Source organism: Muntiacus reevesi, chromosome 7, assembly GCF_963930625.1.
Source record: "Muntiacus reevesi chromosome 7, mMunRee1.1, whole genome shotgun sequence".
NCBI lineage: Eukaryota > Metazoa > Chordata > Mammalia > Artiodactyla > Cervidae > Muntiacus > Muntiacus reevesi.
The window spans coordinates 35,561,129-35,581,940 of NC_089255.1; the positions used below are offsets into that span (position 1 = coordinate 35,561,129).

The 20,812-nt window shown below is 38.5% G+C and overlaps 1 protein-coding gene across 1 annotated transcript in view; it reads left to right on the forward strand.

Annotated features, from left to right (window-relative positions):
• CHP1 (calcineurin like EF-hand protein 1) overlaps positions 1–20,050 on the forward strand; it is a 35,037-nt gene extending 14,987 nt beyond the window's left edge. The window contains exons 3-7 of the mRNA XM_065941911.1: positions 1,602–1,682; positions 5,468–5,595; positions 13,674–13,735; positions 17,847–17,969; positions 18,098–20,050. Coding sequence (XP_065797983.1) covers positions 1,602–1,682; positions 5,468–5,595; positions 13,674–13,735; positions 17,847–17,969; positions 18,098–18,151 — 448 coding nt within the window. The 3' untranslated portion in view covers positions 18,152–20,050. The remainder of the gene's footprint in view (positions 1–1,601; positions 1,683–5,467; positions 5,596–13,673; positions 13,736–17,846; positions 17,970–18,097) is intronic.
• The last annotated feature ends 762 nt before the right edge of the window (positions 20,051–20,812 follow it).

Sequence of the window (20,812 nt, forward strand, 5' to 3'; positions counted from 1 at the left end):
GTTGCCACCAGATGTGGTGTTGTTTAATTAATTAATTAAGCACCTTGTAAATGTTAAACCACAAGAGGATCAGAGAGAGAGTTGAAGGCCCCTGGGTAAAATATGAACATTTTGTTAGCATCTAGTACAGAGAAGGTAGAGGAATGTTTTATCTCTTCTGTTAGTAAACATCTTGAAAGCAGGAATCATCTTTTTGAGTTTATATTCCTTTTTACCCCTTCTTATCGGGAAATAATTGCAAACCTAAAGAAAAGTTACAAAAATAATGCAAAGAACTTCATATAACCCAGATTTACCACTTGTTAACACTTTGCCATATACTTTAATGTGTATTCCCTATAACTAGGAGATTCTCATATCAAAATCAAGAAATTTAGCACTTTCTATGCATTATATAAAATTCTGTGTTCTATATGGCCCATATTCCACATTTATCTATTGACTCAGTAATGTCCTTCACAACAGTTTTTTTCCCCTAGTCTAGGATCATGCATTGAGTTCAGTTGTATGTCTCTTTAGTCAGTTCTCTTTGATCTCAAATAAGCCTCCGCGCATTTCTCTGTCCTTCATGACATTGATATTTTATAGATATATTGTCTCTGTTGTAGATAGCTTTATATTTCTGGTATGGGATATCAACCCAGGAATTGTTTTTTTAAGAAAATAGTTACTAAACATTTTTGGGGAGAGTACCTTTCTTTCAAAAAGTTTATTTAATATGGGAAAGAAGTGTAGGTTTTTTAGGAAAAAGAGCATATGTTTTGACTTACAGTTGTTATTTACTCACAAACTTAGTTTTAAATTGCAGTTCTTCCACTTTTTACCTTTGTAATGCTGGACAGGTTACTTTATGTCACTGACTCACAACTTCCTCCGCTCTGAAAGGGTACAGATAAAGTGGTAACGTGAAAAAATGAGACAAAGTATATTAACAGTAGCACATGATGTGTATAGGGTGAGTGGAAACTAACAATATTCACTTTAACAGACTTCAGGTTGTGACAGGATGACTGCTCTTGCCATGTTCCAGGGTTAAATACTTCTCTAGCTCTAGCCTGTAGAAGGCACTGGAGAAAAGTTCAATCAGAGCACGGAAGCATGGAATCAGTTATCACATTTTGTTCTCTACTGAGATGTAAATATCATCTAAGAATTCCTTGATTTCTTAAGTGCTGTATATCTTCTTACCAAGGGTACAGACGCCCCGCTGAATTTTTCCTCCCATGTTCAAGCTCTTTGGTGTTTGAGACTTCGCAGTTACTGTTCATTCTACAAACTTGATAACTAAGTGCAAAATAGTCATGTTCAAAGAATCATTTACAAGGACAGCTTAGTATTTGCTTGTTGGTTGATTTACTGACGTAACCTGTGTGCTGAATTCATTGGAATGTGACATAGTCAAATCTGGCTTCTTCCACTCCTGAGCTGGTGCAAGAAACACTTGGCAGCTATTAAAGTGCTATTCTTTGCAGTTATTTGGTATAATTTGCCACAGAAGTAAATTCCAGGAGGTAATATTCTTGCTCGGTTGTACTCTTGCATGACCAAAGGAGTTCATACAAGGGCCAATGGGCTCTAACCCAAGGTGATTCCTTTGGCAGCCGGGAAGACTTTCAGCGGATTCCAGAACTTGCCATCAACCCATTGGGGGACCGGATCATCAACGCCTTCTTTCCAGAGGGGTGAGTCCCTGCAGTTGTTGAACTTCCTTTTGGAGGCTAATCTGGAGTATTGATATTGGATGGGTCATCTCAGACCATGATCTTCCTCCTATTGGATGTTCCTAACTCAATCATATCTACAATATCTCTACCCTCTCCCTGTATCAAACTTCAAATAGGTATGTTAGTTAGCCCATTTTCACAGTTCTGTCTTTAATTTCTGTCTATCTATGATGTTAAATGAAACATTTTAAAAACTATAGAGATAATTTCAAATTTATAGAAAAGTTGCAGAATTTGCAAATAGTATGAGGAACACTTGTATGTGTTTACCCAGATGCATCTGTTGTTGTATTGTTCATATTTTGCCTCATTTGTGAGTGCTCTCTGTCTCAGTCCTAGCTAATGAAAACATCGTTTAAGCCACATACAGAGTTACTACAAATTTTCTAGTAGCCACATTTTAAAAAATAAAAATAAACAAATGAAATTAATTTTGGATAAACAAGCTAAATTAACTTTGGCAATATATATTTTATTTAACCCTGATATATCCAAAATGTGTAAATCAGTATTTTAAAATTATTGTAGTATATATTCTTCTTCATAAGAAGTCTGGCAACTATTGTGTAATTTATACTTAACCATACCTATCAAGTACTAAAAGAATATTAATATAAAATATGTTTTTTCCAGCTTTATTGAAATGTGACTAACATGTAACATTGTATAAATTTAAGGAGTATAACATAGTGATTTTATATATGTATATATTGAAAAATGATAACCATAGTAATATTAACGAACACATGCATCATCACATATAGTTATTTTTTCTTGTGATAAAAACTTGTAAGATCTCTCTTAGCAGCTTTCAAAGATACAATTCAGTGTTGTTATCTATAATCACTAGGGTGTATATTTCACCCCCAGAATATATTTATCTTATAATTAGAATTTGATACCTTTTGACCCTTCATCCACTTCCCCTATAATCTACTTTATTCTAATATATTATTGATATTCCAGTTTTCTCAGTTTATCCAACAATCTCCTTCCTCCACTATAGGATCCAGTGTGGTTCAGTTGTTGTCATATATTCTTAGCCTCCTTTAATCCAGAATGTTACTTTTCTTTTTTGACATTGGCTAAGGATATAGTTGCCCTACCACACACATAACTTTCTCAAACAGATTTAGGTTTGTGTAATTAAAACTAGGCATTTGATGTGCTTCACTAAACCTAATATACTGCCTTCAGTATTTACTGAATCAATATTTACTGAATCGATTAGGTACCTTTTCCTGAATAAAGCTTATCATATATTCTTGTTTTAAGTAGCAATCTTTTTAACAATCTCTTCCTGGTTCCTTGTGACTTGTTTAAAGACCCAGAGGGCTTTAAAATGTTACATGGTTGCCAGTTCTTAATGAGACTGAAGTGTCAGTGAAAACACTCAAGTAAAATAAGTGGAGAGGAAATTGTAGAACTCTGAATTGAGAGCAGAGGAGTTTGCAAGTTGAGAAGTTGGTCCCTCAGTAAACTTGAGTGCGGGAAAAGACTGGCAGCCAGTTCCTGTGAAGACTCGATGAGACTGAGACCTGCCCTTTTCAGGTTCATGTTGACCATGAGTAATCATCTATTCTTCCTCATTTTCTGTTTTTTTTGTCTCCCTGAAATGCCCTGTTTGTTTCAGTTGTGGCTTTAGTGCTGAATTCTTGTCTTTTTAAACTTCTTTTTTTAGCCCTTGCAGAGGATTGAACTGTGTCCAGGGATGCCTTTCACTGCTGTGTTTTGTTTCCAAAGCTTTTGCAGTGAAAAGTAAACCCTGTAGAGTCATTTTGCCTTGTTTTTTTTTTTTTTAGTGTTCCCTAGTCACATTGATCATTTGAAAAGCAGCTGTGGAAAGCTGTTTTACAAAGGCCAGACCACCTTTGTGGTGACTGTAGTGGTGCCTGTCATCTTATTAACCGATCCCTTGTTAAGGACGCAGTGAGTGCTGACGCACTGAGGTGTGTGCGAGGAGGCTGAGGGTGGCAACGAGCTACACTGCTCGGCGAGCCCCCTCTGCGTCCTGCTCTGTCACGAACAGATATTTGACTTCTAGGTCGTGTGCAGGTTCAATTTGGTTTGTTTGTTTGTTTAAATTTTGTTTATTTTTCGCTGCAGTGAGTCTTTGGCTGCACTTGGTCTTTCTCTAGTTGTGGCAAACGGGGGCTGCTCTGTAGTTGTGGTGCACGGGCTTCTCATGGTGGTGATTTCTTTGGCTGTGGAGCATGGGCTCTAGGCTTAAGAACCTCAGTAGCTGTAGCACTAGAGCTCAGTAATTGCAGAGCATGGGCTCTCAAGTGTGGGCTGCGTTGCCCTGCGGCACGTGGCGTCCTCCTGGGATTGAACCTGTGTCCCCTGCGTTGGCAGGTGACTTCTTAAGCATCGGATCACCAGGGAACTCTCTTGTTTTTGTTTTTTTTTTTTTTTATAGAATGAGATTTGAAAGTAGGACATTGGCATTTAGTTTCCTTTTACTCAGAGACATTATGTCAGTGATATATGTTTACCTGTTTGTTCTGGCATATGACTCTGATCTTGTTACACATTCCATGATTCCTCAACTCTTACTCACGTTTTTTAGAGGTAATGAAAGGTCATTCTTTGGAGTACAAAGGGTTCACGACGTCGCCTTTGAACTCTACCTTTAGAAGGTCTCTGATCTGTATGTCTGCTTGCCCTTGAGACCCGATATACCACATCTATTCAATGGGGACAAATGAAGACTAGGATTTATTTTTAGGTAGCCGCAGGAACCAGACAACCTGTTCTTTCCATGACTGCCTTAGATAAATAACTATTCACATGGGACGTTCTTTTTCAATATTAAAAAGCATTCTTTATTCATTCAAGTTTTAGAATTATTTCTTATAAGGTTTACTGATTAACTGTGGCCCAATGAAAAGGTTTTCTCTAATCTTCAGTACCCAAAAAGCTTTATACATAAAGAGGTCTTTCAAAGCATTATGAGGAAAATATCTATCCAACTGTGAGAGAATAATAAAATCATGATACAGCCACACGATTATGCAGATGGTTAAAATGTTTTGGAGTGTTTATATTGGTTAGAGACATGTCTAGAAGTTTTAAAAAAGCAAGCTACAAAATTACATATGCAGTATGTTCACAATTCTCCCAAAAGCACAGAAAAATTACTGGAAGATACATTAACAATGATTCTAACCGATTGGTAGAACTAGAAGTGGTATTTTTCTACTTTTTATCAAATTTTCAAAATGTATTTATTGATTCTGTGACTAAATAAACTTTATTTCAAAAGCAGTTGTTGCATAATATGCCTTAACCTTAAAATATCACTAGGTATATGTGACTACAGGGGAGATGTGCGAGGTGGATAGGGAGACACTGGGTTGAAATGGCTAACTTGCTGTTCACTTCAGAGCCTGAAGCAGTGAGTTCAAGTGTTGGCTTGTCCGGTAGCATAGCCTAACTGCTACTTACAGTCCTCTTTGGGAAAAGAAATGTAAGTAAATTTAATAGGTAACTGATTCTGGTAAGTCCTGTTACCTTTCTAAGTCTGGTTAATCATTTATAAAGTAAGAATACTAATACCTACCTCAAAGGGTTGTGGCAAGACCAGCTGAAAATATTTTATGAACTCTAAAGTACCATGCATATGGAAAGAGACTTCATTAAATGGACCTTCAGGCCACTCTAGCTATAACTGTTAATATATTAAATTCATAAGAAATAATCACCTTGATTCACATGTTCTTTTTGTTATCTTTCTTGATCAGAGAGGACCAGGTGAACTTCCGTGGATTCATGAGAACCTTGGCTCATTTCCGACCCATTGAGGATAATGAAAAGAGCAAAGATGTGAATGGACCAGAACCTCTCAACAGCCGAAGCAACAAACTGCACTGTAAGGAGATAGTCTTCTGGCTTAAAATATTTGCTTTCTTACAAATATTTCTTACAAATCATTTATTTATTCATTCATTTACTGAACAATCATTTATTCGAACACAGTGGTTAAGAGCTCAGACCCTGGAGCTAAACCGGCTGGATTTGAATCCAAGCACTGCCACTTTTTGGCCCTGTGACTTTGGGCAGGTTATTTCAAATCTTTGGACTGCAGTTTCCTTTTCTGTAGAATGGGATATTAAGAGGTTTCACACAGGAAGTTGTAAAGATTTGATGATAGATCTTCATCAAGTGCTAGAGTGACAGTAGTGAAAAAGATTCAGCCCACCTTAAAATTTGACAGATGCTGGGATGGCACTTAAGAGGGGTGGACAGCCAGGTTAGTGAAAGATTTCATTTTTCTCCCCATGCCTCTTGCCTCCTTTCTTTGGATACTTCTTAGATTTCCCTCTGTCCTTTATTGGTTTGTGTAGGATATTGCCTAATCCCTTATAATACTTCTCCAAGAAATTAAAATTGATTTCTCTTTTCATTTAACACAAGTTGAAGTTGAAATTGTATTGAATTGATCTTGCCTGAGCTTCTCTTACTGGGGAGCCCACCAAATTTTTACTAGATGATTTAAAGAAAAATTAAAAGGCTTTATAACATTGAAACAAATATGGATTAACTAAAGGATATAATGCTAAATTTGCATACATTTGAAAGATGGTAAGTTTTAATTTGTAGCCTTTGGCCCATATCCCCAGATCTCCCTTGCTATAGGAGTATGAGTTCACTCCTCTATTTCAGGTAGAGTTTGAGAAGTACTGAAATAAATATTGTTGTATAAGACAAGAAAGGTTTTTGAACCCGAGTAATAAAACACTGCTCTTCTTCACTACAAAATCATATACCTTAGTGAACAGCAAAAAACTCGAATACAAACAAAATTGAATATAGAAGAAAACAGAATTCTGATGAATTATTCTCAAATTTATTGGATACTCTATGTTTATTAGTGAATTTCACTTTTTTCTTTCAAGACTAAGTACTGTTTGAAACAAAGCCTTGTGTCTTAATGTTTTATGAGGTTTAGTGTATATTTAGTACAAGTTTGCCTGATGCTGGCATTAGTATAGGAGATTATTTTTTATTCAATATTGTCAGACCAGGAGTTGATCAATAATTGAAAAAGTTGGCTTTAGCATGCATAGAAAAGGATACATGGCTTAACATTTTAATTTACCTTAAAATATTTAAAAGCACATTCATTGGCCAACCTTTGGATGTAGGACCAAGAGTTGTTTGGGTTTGTTTTTTTAGAATTCTTTCTTTCTTTTTATTTATTTAGTTTTTAATTGGAGGATAATTGGTTTACAGTGTTTTATTGGTTTCTGCCATACAACAATGCAAATCAGTCTTAACTATATATTGTTTTGTTTTAATAAAGTTCTGTTGATGGGAGTTGTGTGACATTTTTGCACAGAACCTATCTGTAATGTATAGTCTAAGGTTTCTGGTTGCAGTTTCTTTTCAGTGGAAAGAGATCTTAAAGGTACTCAGAAAGCATTCTGGGAATAGAATTTTCCAAGTGTTTACATTTCTTCATCTTTTACATTTGTCCTGCCACACTTTCACAACAGTTTGGTTTTTTTTCCCCCCTCTTTTTAATGACTTGATTTTGAGTCTTTCAAAAGCTGTCAAACTAATTTTCATTTAAAAAATAACTTTCTTTTCACATATGTTTCATTTCCTTTTAAGTTATACAGTTTTATGAAAACCACAGATAGCACAATTCTAGGATAGTTGACAACCTGACTCTTGGTAAGCATCCAACTCAGCAGGTGGAGTAGATACTCCGGAGTCGCCCGTTGGCGGAAAGCGTGCTGTGTGCTGTCAGCCGGAACGATTGCAGAGGGGATCGGAGTGTCTGTGAATCAGTGAGTTGGTTAAGGAGAAAACAGTTAAGAGACACGCTGTGCTCTACAAAACTATGCTTGCTTTTCTAATCCAGGATTAGAGGAGGCTCTAAAGATTATCAGATGTAATACAGACCTGTTACCTGAATTCCCATTACAGTGTGGGCTCTACTTTTTTCAAGTCAAGAATTCCATTAGCAATCTGGTGAATACTATCAGTCTCACCTCAGAATGTTTGTGAAAGAATAAAGTGAAACACATACAATTATAAAGAAAACCAATTATATTAAAATACAATTAACAAAATGTTAAAACAACTTTGTGATGCAGTGATACTTCTTTATTCTATGCTACATAACAGGATGTGATTTGAAGCCCTTTGGCTGTAGAGCAACTCTATATCTTGATTGTGGTGGTGGTTACATGAAACTACATAGGTGATAGAATTGCACAGAACCACACACATGTGCACATGTACACATGGTGAAGCCTGGATAAACTGTGGGTTGTACCACTGTCGGTTTCCTGGTTTTGATGGCATGTTACAGTTATGCAGGATGTTACCTGCAGAGAGCCTGGGGTGAAGGGTATATGCAGAGGCTCAGAGAGATATTTGTACATCCACATTTGTGGTGGCATTACTCATAAAGAGCTAAGATGAGAAAGCAACCTGTATTCATCAGTGAATGAATGGATAAGCAAATTCATTAATTCACATTGACTCTAAAGAAAATATTCCAAGTAGCATTAGTGGGTATGGTAGTTACTTAGTGTATCAGCTAGGATACCTTCAGCTGAGTCAGCTGACTTCAACAGTAAGGAGCTATATTATCTCACTTTACAAGTCAAGTGGGGCACGAATCAGGGTTGATTGTGTTGTCAAGGACCCAAGTTTTTCCTACTGCTCTGCTCTGCCATCCTTAGGTTCTGCTTCATCCAAAGGTGTGGCTCCTCATGGTCACATGATGGCTTTAGTGGCATTTAGGCCATGTGCTTCCCTGTTCATATCTGACAGTGGGGAGACTGAGACAGACAGGATGCCCCCTAAGCCATGGATGAGCTGCTGTTAGGAAGGGAGAAGTCCAGAGTGCCACAGAAATGGCAGAGTTTAGGGTGAGATAGAATAACAAGTGCAAGTTATGCCTAGTTTTTAACCATTACTTTAGTCTTGGCTTTCGGATCAACTTTTACAGAAAGCTGAATATGAATTAGAATTCGGTTGCATCCTGTATGTTAGGATCACATTCATGTAAGGAGACCAGTGAAACCAAAGCTACAGAAGGAGTCCTTGATGTCTACTTCTCTGTCTATATATTGGTTTTTCTGAATTTACCACAGAGCTGTGGAAGCAGCAAGAAGGTGCTTCTTGTAGACTGAAGAGAACAGCTGAACATCATATACCTAGCAACACATTTGCTACTAAGGCAAATTTGTTTATAGTCCATCTTCCCAGAGAATAGTCTCTTCAGGAACTCTGAGAGCATGCTTTGTCCTATCTGTTTTTCATGCCACAGTGAAAGAATGTCAAGGACAATTAACAAGGCTGAGCTATACCTATGTAGGCACAGGCCCAAGCACACATAGTACTGCTATTCTGTCTGTCTCCAGGAATGGTTCCTTATTAGTCCCTTCAGGTCATTGAGGTTATAATGTTTTACTTGGAAGGTACAACCCATCTTAGAATGCTCCAGAGCAAGGTAAGCAAGAGAGTGGTCGATAAGCTTCCATTTTGGTATTCTATTTGTCCTCTGAAGTAATTTGTATTTTATAACACATAATGAGTAATGTGGGAAATGAGTCTGCATGAAGACATTTTATTTGGATGATGAAGAGTATTGGTGAAGTGGAGTTTGGGAGAGTAGCCAAGAAGAAACTGAGCAGCGTTATTCACAACGGCCAAAAAGTCAGAGCAATCCAGATGTCCATCAAAAATGAATGGATACACAAAATGTGGTATGTACATTCAATGCAATATTAAATGGCCTTAAAAAAGGAAATTCTGTCACTTGCTACAACATGGATAAATTTACTTGATACTAAATAACAATAAGACTGACACAAAAGGATGAATATTATTTGATTCCTCCTGTGTGAGGTTCCTAGAGCCGTCAAATTCATAGAAAGTTGCGAGGGCCTAGAGGCAACGGGAAATGGGGAGTTATTGTTTAATGGGTCAGAATTTGAATTGGGGAAGATGAAAAAGTTCTGGAGATAGATGGTGGTGATGTTTACACAACAGTGCGAAAGTACTCAATTGTACACTTTAAAAGGGTCAAGTTTATTTTACTACTTTTTTTTTAAAGAAATAACAGTGATTAAAAGGTAAAGGTTTGACCGAGCGCTTTCATTTTCTTTCATTAAAACCAAATTGAATGCCAGACACTATTTTAGGCCCAGGATACAATGATGCATAAATCAGAAAACGTCTTTACTTTCATAGAGCTTATGATCCAATAAGGGAGACAGACTATTTGGAAAAAGACAAATGAATAAACAGAATTTGTGATCATGGCAACTTCTGTGAAGAAAATGAATACAGTGAGAAGAGAAATGAATGGGGGTGTCACTGCTTTAAAATGAGGGGTTGGGGAAACCTTTGTGAGGAGTTGAAGCTTTAGCTAAGAATGAGCCAACCATGCCAAGAATAGGAGAAGTGTGGTCTAGGCAGAGGGTATAAAGGTATAAGCTATAAAGGTCCTTGGGTAGAAATGAGGTCTTGATGTTCAGAGAACAAAGAAGCATGATCAAGGAAAGAGTGAGAGCAGGGCAGAGGAGAGAAGAGGAAAGCAGAGAGGTGACGCAGGTACATGGCACTAATTGCACTCTTCCTGTGTGCCAGACACTGTTTAAGACGCCTTCCATGTACCAACGCATTCAGTCTTCAACCCTCTGAGGTGGATTCTGTTACTCCCACCTTGCACCTCTTGGACAGCTGGGGCACAGAGAGGTTAAGTGACTTATTAACTTAGACACAGTAAGTAGGCTGTCAGAGGCAGGACTCAGCAGAACCAGAGTCTTAACTAACCACTGTGCGTATTGCTCTGATGTCAGCATCAGGAGCTCAGAGGAGGAATCCAAGCTGGAGATGCCCATTCGGGAGCCATCAGCACTAGATGGCATGTAAAGCCCTGAGGCTTGAGGTGAGAAACTGCACTTCTGGAGACAGGAGAGTCCCAAGTCACAGACCAAGAATGGGGGAAAGGGACAGGAAGAGAGGAAAGAGAGAAGCTAACAAAACGGCCCAGTCATTTGGCATTTGACCATGAGTTATCTCGGGGAAAATGCTGGTTCTACTGGTTCAGGACCAGAGCTGATTGACGGAAATCCAAATCAGTTAAGAAAGTACTGTTAACTGCAGTTTTTTCTAAAAGATTCTATCGCGTGATCTAGTTAACCCCTCTGGGGCTCTCTAGTCTGTTCAAGCTGCTTTAACAGAATGCCATAGACTAGGTGACCTAAGCAGACGTTTGTCCCGGTTCTGAAGACTGGACTCAGATTAGTTTGCCAACATGGTCGTGTTCTTGGTGGGGGCCCCTCTTCTGGTTCACAGTCTTCTTGCTGTCTTCTCACATGGGGAGGGAGGTGGAGACAGAAAGAGAGAGGGATTAAGAGATCTCCTGTCTCCTCTTTTTATAAGGGCATTAATATCCTCATGAGGGCCCCAGCCTCATGAGCTAATCTAACCCTAATTACTTCCCAAAGGTTCTATCTTCTAATAACATCACATTGGAGTTTATGGTTCCAACACAAGAATTTAGAACATTCAGTCCATGGCAGCTAGGTTTCAAAAATTAGCTTTTCAGGTTTCTCTAAATACTCTGTCAGAAAGAAATGTGTTTATTCCAGTATGCAATTAAGAAATTCAGAAGCATATTTATGGGTTGTATAGCAAGCAGATTTCTATCCCTAAATCACCCTAAACATTCCTTAGTAAATAACACATTTTATGGTATTTTAGAATGATAACAGCATATGCAGAAGAGAGAGGGTATGTATATGTGTTTAAATTTGTATTCTATATTGAACTATAGTTGATTTACAATGTTGTGTTAGTTTCAGGTGTATAGCACAGTGATACAGTTATTCATGTACATTACATTTGTTCTTTTTCAAGTTGGTAATACTGTATTAAACACACATTCATTTTGGAACACTTATGATCCTGTCCCTTCCCTGGGAGTCAAAAACTTCCTAATCATATAAATCTCAAATTTGGTAAACATAGTTACTCAACTAACCAAATTAAAGAAAACTGACAAACATCAGGGAAAATCTCTCCTATTTACTCCCCCTTTGAGAATTTTAATATGTACCTTACAAAAAGTAAATTGGATTTTTCTAAAATTTTTACTTGGACTTTTAGTGGACTCACCGCCCTCCTCCCTGTTTTTTTCTTTTTTTTTCCTTTTGGAGGAGGCAAGGGGTGATGCTTAAACTTGTAGATATTCATCCATGTTTTCATGCCTTTGCTCTCAGTGTTAGGTCTGCCTGGAATCCGTCCTTTATCAGATTTCTGTTTATCTTTCAATACCTTGTTCAAATGTTACTTGAACCAGAAAGACACATCTGCAGTATACTGTGTTCCCTCGTATTTCATATGTATGATAGCATTTTGAATGTATTAAAGTGCATAGTGTGTGGTGTTCTCTACTGGATTGTGAATTTCAAGGAACCAGATCTAAATCTGTGTATCTTGATAACTATAAACCAATAGATATGGGCCTTTTGGAATTTTCAGTAATTTCAGTATCTTCAGTACCTTTTGGTTTTCACTGCTGAAAACAAAAAATCTTAGCGGCATACTTGAAGTGATTCAAAGCCTCGAAAGTACAACATTCAGCTATTATATGGTAGTCACGTCCTCAGTGTGATGTCTCACAGTGCCTATAAAATCATTCAGTGTTACCACACTATTCACTTGGTGGCCCTTTAGGAACATGACACTGTCTGAGTGATTTCTGCTCTTCTGAATTCTCTCTCTCAAATATCCTAGTTTCTGAAAGATCTATTGTTTTTTTTTTTTTTCCATTTATTTTTATTAGTTGGAGGCTAATTACTTTACAATATTGTAGTGGTTTTTGCCATGCATTGACAAGAATCAGCCATGGATTTACCTATCTATTGTTAAAGAGGAAGAAGCATGAAGAGGCCAGGAGGCCACCAAATGCTTGGTCTTTCTGTTGAAGACAAGTTCCTTTACCTTCAAGACTCCCAAGTGGAAGAGGATTATGTCAAGTCTTATTTGAGGCAAAATGAAGACTATAGCCTGGGACACAGCATTTCAGATAGCTCTGAGAAACTGCTCCAAAGAGGCAGCAGGGAAAGCCAGTATATGTGATTTGGGTGAAGGGGGAGTACTTGCAATCAGGCACATATATTTTGTAGAAAGTTTCTGCTAGTCTTGTGAAGGTTAATGCTCATCATGAGGAGCAGACATCACCATGAAGGGTTTCAGTGCTTTTCTAGATATGAGAAGATGCAAGAATTGGTCTCATAAAATCAGCTCCTGAAAATACATAACTATCTGAAGACCTGTCCTGCCAGTTTTTCCCAGAACACGGAGTACCTCATTTCTGCTCTCCACCCCGAACTCCTTTTACAGGATGTTAAAAATCAGCGGCTGCAGAAGCACATGATTCAGTCTTGTAGAGGTAGATGGCAAGTGCCGATTTGTAGTTGACAGTTACTTGAAATTTGACACGAATTTGCCGAAGTGGTCATTTTTCCACAGTAATACGTCCTGTAGCCTGCTGTCTGGTGCCTGTATGGCTCCTGTTGTTGACTCTCCCTGACGGTGGAGAAGACTTGATGGTCTGTGTAGAGACGGCCTAACTGACAGAATCTCTGATGGGATTTGGGGTTTTTGTGGGGGGGAGGGAGGGTTAACATTCTAAGTTAAGAAAAAGGACATTCGATTTATTTTTTTTTATTTTTCCAATGAAAGGCTGTGTTTCATCCATGCTAAGATGCCATCATTTATGAGATGCATCCCAATTCCTTAAAGTGTCTTAAAATCAGTTACAAGTGTCTTTAAATCTCTACAAATAAGGGCAGTTGCTCTTGGAAAAACTATTAATTCATTGTCAGTTTTCTACCTGGTGTCCTTTATATATTTGTTTCTTTGAGAAGGGACAAAACATTGAATTTCCACTAAATTTTTGTTTTTTCCTACCAGTTGCTTTTCGACTGTATGACTTGGATAAAGATGACAAGATCTCCCGTGATGAGCTGTTACAGGTATGTGGGAGAATTCCAGTGCACACGGCTAGCTTGTGTTTGGGCCCTGCTGAGTTGGTGATGTGGGTAGGAATTGTTTTTTCCTTCAGTAAGCCTTTGTTTAACACCTGCTGTATGCAGCATCCTGTCTTGCATATATAGGATAAAGCAGAACAGATGACCTGGGGAAACTTGAAATGGCTCATTGAGTTCTCACAGATGTCACCATTGTTTAAAAGCTAATTAAATATCTTTTAAGTACAGGCTGGCACCAAAACATGTGAGATGGTTTAGATCAGATAGTTCAGTTATTGTCAAATCAGCTTATTGGTAATTCTGATGACACTTAGGTAAATGCGGCTGTTTCATATGTCCTTAGGCCTGATGTAAACAAGAGTCAAGGAACTGCTGCTGGGACAGTGTCTGCTGAGCCATGCATGGTTCACTGTTCTTTGTTGCTCCCAATAGATAATTCCCAGTCCTAACGGCAACGACTGGCGTTTCATCCTGTTCGTGTTGCCCTTCTCTTTCCCTGTGTAGGAGGAGAGAAAATTCTCCTTTTTCCTTTTTTTAATATTTGTGAATCATGGGACTTCCCTAGAGGTCCAGAGGTTAAGACTTTGCCTTCCAGTGCAGAGAGTGCTGGCTTGATCTCTGGTCAGGGAGCTAAGATCGTACATGCTTTGTGGCCAAAAAACCAAAACATAAAACACAAGCTATATTGTAATAAATTCAGTTAAGACTTTAAAAATGGTCCACATCAAACAAAATAACTTTAAAAAATCTTACGTATTTTTAGGATCCTAGGGGGCTAACACATTCAGGAATTTCCATGGGGAGGTTTCTCTATTTCAAGATAAAACTAAAAAGTGGAGTGCTTTCTAGTTACCTGGAAGTGAGTCTGAACTCATTGCTTTGAGAAATCTTCTCAGTTGACATTAAGGACCGACCCAGGGTATTCCTGTTAATACATTTCTGTGTCATAGTAAAAACCAAAACAGTCTGCAGGTCAATGATTGTGTCCTTTGGTTTTGAATTGGGGACATCTTTTTTTGTAAGAAGACTTCACTTTATTTAAAATCGCTACATATGGGCTTCTGAGTTCTGAAGAGAAAAATAAAGGCAATCACTCTATGGTTGCAAGCTTCTATCCTCTGGTCCAGATCTAGCTGCCAGACAGATATATTTTGGAATGGACGGTTGATTTTTTTCTTTTTTTCTATTAACATAAAAGAGCCTGCAGCAGGGTATGAGGAGGAGATCATGTGGCCAGAGTGCCAGTCAGTGACTAAAGTGTTCCTCAGGCCTGAAATGACTTTAGAACAAATGTGCTTATGGATTATTGAGGTGTCAGAACTAATGTTATCCTAGCACGAAGAGAATTTGAACATTTTACCAAAGTTTACAAAATTTACTTTTCTAAATGCTGCCATTTCTAAAACATTTGGTAATATGCAGTTCTTAATTACTCAGTGGATATTAAAAAAAAATTTGCTTTTTGTCATAAGGAAAGTCTGAGTGTTCATATTTTCCTAGTTTGATTTTTATAAAAAGTTCTGACTGAACTTTTACGGGTGATGGATATATTTATTATCTTGATTGGGATGATGGTTTCGCAATTATATGTACATATGTCAGAACTTATCAAGTTGTACATTTTAAATGTGTACAGTTTACTGCATACCAGTTTACTTCAATAAAGACAGTTGCTATACTCATTTTAAGAGAGGAGCATAACTTGGACATGAAAATCTTGTAAAGACTATAATAAGAAAAGAAAATTACAGTGCAATCTCTTTTACTCACATGGATATATAAATCCAAAACAAAATATTAACACATCAAATCCAGCAATATATAAAAGGAATACTATATTGTAGCCAAGGTGGCTTTTTACCAGGAATTTGAAGTTGGTGTAAAAGTAGAAAACCTACCAGTAGTATCTCTCCATGTTAACAGATTAAAGAAGAAAAATCTAATGTTCTTTTTCATAGAATTTTTATAAAATTCATCATCCAGTCATGATTTTTTATGGTAGGGATATTGACTTAACATACTTTTTGTAATTTTTAAATTTTTATTGGAGTGTAGTTGATTTACAGTGTGATGTTAGTTTCTGCCATACAGCAAAGTGAGTCAGTTACATGTGTATGTCCTCTCTTCTTTAGATTCTTTTCCCATATAGGTCATTACGGAGTTTTTAGTAGGGTTCCCTGTGCTATACAGTAGGTTCTTATTAGTTATCTGTTTTATATAGAGTAGCACGTATATGTCAGTCCCAACCTCCCAATTTTTTCCTCTCCTTCCCCCAACCGCAATTCATGATTTCTTTAAGTCTTCAAACAGAGAGAGATGGGAGCTTTCTTAAACTAATAACAGATATATACAGAAAACCTCATCACTCATTTTAAAAACAGTAATAATAAAAGTTCCATTTGCTAATAAACTTCTGACTGGAGCTAAAAGTGACACTGTGGAGAGGTGGGACGGGCACTGGCCGGGTGTGGAGGCCTGGGTAGACAGCGTGGGCCCCTGGCTGCTGGGGCCTGTGTGCCCTCACCGACAGAGCGGGTGAGTGATTTTTACACCACCAGTCCTATACCCACTCCACCGTACACAGACAGCACACACACACCGTTCAGCTCTATAATTCTAAAAGTAAAACACTTCAGAGAATAATTGGACTGGGACCTAAAGAAACTGCTGTTTCAGGATGGATTTGTCTGGTTGGCCACACAGTCACTGCGTGAGTGCTTAGTTGCTAAGTCCTGTCCGGCTCTTCCAACCCCATGGACTGTAGCCTGCCAGGCTTCTCTGTCCTTGGGATTTCCCAGGCAGAAATACTGGAATGGGTCGCCATTTCCTCCTCCAGGGGATATTCCTGACCTAGGGATTGGAAACATCTCCTGCACTGGCAGGTGGCATGTTTACCACTGAGCCACCTGGGGATCCTAATCACAAGGAAGATGACAAATGGCTTGGCCAGTTAAAGTTTTTGCTAGCATTGCCTCTTTTTATTTATCCTTTAATTTGTATATATTTCTCCCCAAATGTACAACTTCCCGTTTTTAAGAATTGACTTGGGGATCAGGGAGTGTTGATACAAATCAGTATTTCAGTTCTTTTTTTTTTTTCCAGAATATCCCATAATGTACTTTTAAAAATCAATTTTAAGAGATTGGGGAAGGGTGTAAAGGAATAGGGCAAAGGGAGCCCTGTGAACAGCTGGCTGAGAAAGTCTTTCTTTCCTCGGGGAAAGCTCAGCTCTTACCTGTTGAAGACAGGTGGTGGACTAGGGCAATGCAAGGCATCATAAAAGCACCCTGTCCCCCATTTCATGTTGGTTTAAAAGTCATTTTATTAAGAGTTGTTTGTTTTGTTTAAGGCAGCAATTTTCAATGTATATTCACACCCTAAAAATGTTAGCAGAATAAGTGGGGAGCCGCTGGTTTTTTTGGTACGTTTGGGGATCAATTTGGTGAAAGTGTTTTTTAATTCTCTTTATCACAGTTCTCACAGCCCTTTAACTATGCTTGTCATTTTTCTAAAAGAAGGAATTTAGTATTTAACCCCTCAAGGATCTTTATGTTCCTTGACCATACTTTAGGAATAGTTGAGCTAATGCATTGCTAAAGTGAACTGTATTCTGTTAAGATTCCAGAAAGTCTTACCAAACTGACTTAAGCCTATAAGTGACTAATTTGCCTTATGCAACAAGAAGCCTGGGAATATATTGTCCAGGTTCGTATAGTACATAAATGATGTCCAGGAACCAGGCTGCTTCTTACTGTAGCATCCACAGTACATTTGACTTTCATCTAATGGTCCCAGGATGACTGTTGTTCGGCATCATGTCCACATCCTGGGCAGGAAGAATGGAGAAGACTAAAATGCAAAGGACTCTCCCTGAAGTGAAGGTCTGCCTTCCTATTCAATAACTTTGCCAAAGAGTTCTGCTCATATTATTGTCTAAAATGGCCTAGATGAGAAGATATGTGTTTAGGCTTTTTGGCTGTTATAATAGAGGACATCAAAGGAAGAGAGTGTGGGGGTGGATTTTATTTTTTAAATTTTAGTAAGAGAGTCCTCGTGACCCTAAGTCTCTCATAATTCCTGGCTCTCGGTCCTGTAGGTGCTACGCATGATGGTTGGAGTGAATATTTCAGATGAGCAGCTGGGCAGCATTGCAGACAGGACCATTCAGGAGGCTGATCAGGATGGGGACAGCGCCATCTCTTTCACAGAATTTGTTAAGGTCAGTCACTTACAAATCCTACTACGCAGGAGAGAGGGAGAAAAACATTAGAGAAGAGCTTGACACAGCATCTCCTGTTGTAACCTTTGTAACTGTAGCTGGGTTTGTTTGTTTGTTTTTTTAAACAGGTTTTGGAGAAGGTGGACGTAGAACAGAAAATGAGCATCCGATTTCTTCACTAAAGGACTGAGACCAAACTATTCCTTGCTTTCTAGTATTTAAGAACTGGAACTTGAAAGCCCTCCTATCCACCAGCCCCACCTCTACCCCATCATTCCCCTTCTCCCAAAGTACTACTGCTGTTGCATGACAACCCCAAATATGTTCCGTCAACGCAAACCTGCCTTTGGTGTATAAATGGGGCATTACAGAATGGTACACCCAGTCTAATTCTGTTCAGTGTTGTTCGCCAGATATCTCCATTTCTAAATGTCACCTTCCCTTGTTCTGCTGCTGAATGCCATGCGTCCATCCAGTCTGAGAAAGTGAGAGGGAATCAACCCAAGAACCAGCCAGCAAAGTTCTTTGACTGGATGTGAACCATAGCCAGGCTGCCTTCCCACCAGCTTGGCTTTGGCATGCTCCTTCATCCTTTTTTATATGTCCTTTGCTTCCAGTTCTCTTTTGCCCAACCTACCACTCTCTTAGTCTTTCAGTATCCCTGGTTTTTATTAAGCTTCCATTTTCCCTGTTCTACTTGGCATCCCCAGTTACGCCTGTTAAATATATTTCAGACTTCGCAGTATAGTTCAGTGGTCTGGCAGTTTTTAATCTACCTTTACTCTTAAATAGGTATCTGGGATGCTGCCTCCCCAGGAGCTTTTCAGTAACCAACACTTCTCTCAGAAGAATGTCTTGACCATCTCTTGGTCCCCTCTGCTCTGTCACCAAAGGGCTGTTGGTTAGAGATGCTCTTGAAAGATAAGAAAGATAAGAGGTGTAGAGCCAAGTCTTCTAGGTGGCTTGCCCAGGTCGCTCTACCTCTGGCCTCTGATTCTCAACACACATACCTACGTGGCTGCTCTTGTTAGTTCAGTGTTGATTCTCTAGAAATTAGCCATATGCCTGCAGCTTACTTCGTCTGAGGATAATGTCACCACCAGAATGACTGCTCTGACCATTTGCTTGGTGTCTTTCTCATGGCTTTTTGAACAAGGAGGCTGGGCACCCTAAAAATATTCCCACCTCTGCAGCATGGTTTATGCCTTAGTGTGATGTTCCCTGGCATGCTTTTCACTTTACATTTCTAAGTAGAAAGATAAGTGCCTAACTTATCCCAGTCCATAAGATTTAAAAATTGTCCTCAATGTCTTGAGGTTTTGCACAAAATTATCTCTGAATTTTACACCTGGCACAAGTTAATGCTGGACGCCCTAGTCAGCTCTTAATACAGGTCCAAAACATTGAATGTATCATGTCATTAGCTGCCTGGTTACATTGACTTCCTAGCCCTTTTCATAGACTATTGCTAATCCCTTAGGAATGAGAGCTCTGGCATTGGTGACACAACCTGAAGTGGCATTACAAGCCTTTGCTTGAACCAGAGCAACTCCTCTGCCCCAAGGCAGCTTAGTATATATGTCACTGAATCAGGCTGTGGTCATCCTAAGAGCTATCTTTATGCATCTGTTCATCCATATATCTGTCCTTGGCTGATTCTCACTGACTCATTGCTTGCTTGCTTGTTTCCTTGCTTTGGAAGGCTATCCAAGATGTATACACACTACTTTAGGAAGGGAATTGCTTAAAAAAAAAAACACTGCAGAGGGTTTGGGAAGAGTGCTTAAGAAAGAGTGGCCAGGCTGGATGACTCAAGTATAAATGAGAGAGGATTTCATAGTGAAGTATCAGTGTGACTTTGTGATCAAGTGATGTAATATAGGAATTGTGTAAAAGGGAGGAACTGTCCAACACTGGTCTGTTAGTGAGGTACTTCAGAGGCTTCCTGACCTGCATATTTAAAGTTCCTAAGATGATGGCTTTTTCCTCCTTTTGGCTGTGTTTTAATCCACGGTTGTGCCTTATTGTTCCATTAAAATTGTATTCTTCGATCCATCAATAAATACTTGTGGTTAAAACAACTTGGTTGATTTTTGTCCTCATGTTTTATAAGAATTTTTCATGACTCAGTCCCTTTCTTCAGGTTTGAAATCATTAGTTTCCTGTACCCCAGGAAGAAAAATACCTGTTCTTAGGGATTGCGTTGACTCTAATCAATTTGAGAATTGCTATCTGAACAATATTGAGTCTAACAATCCATTTTCATGGAAAGTCTCTATTTAGATCTTCCTTCCTCTTGTCATGTTTTGTAGTCTAAAGTGTTAAAAAGCTTGGACTTGTTTTATTAAATTTTTCCTAAGCATTTTATCCTTTGGGATGCTATTTTGAATGCAGTTTTCTTAGTTTCATTTTTGTTATTAGTATAAAGTTGATTTTTGTATACTGATCTTGTATCCTACAACCTGCTCAACATATTCTAGTAGTTTTGTTTTTGCTATGTGTGTGTATTCCTTATGACTTTCTACAAAGGATCATGTCATCTAAGGACAAAGTTATTATTTGTCTTTTTGCACCGTCTGCCCCCTCCAGTACAATATAGAGTAGAGGTGGTGGGAGATGGTGTCCTTACCTTGTTTTTGATCTTAAAGCCAAAGTATCGTCTCACCATTAAGTGTAATATTAACTGTAGGTTTTCCCATAAATGCTCTTTATCATGTGAAAGTGTTAATTCTCCTAGTTGTATCAGACTCTTTGTGACCCCATAGATTGTAGCCTGCCAGGCTCTTCTGTCCATGGAATTCTCCACGCAAAAATACTGGAGTGGGTTGCCATTCCCTTCTCCA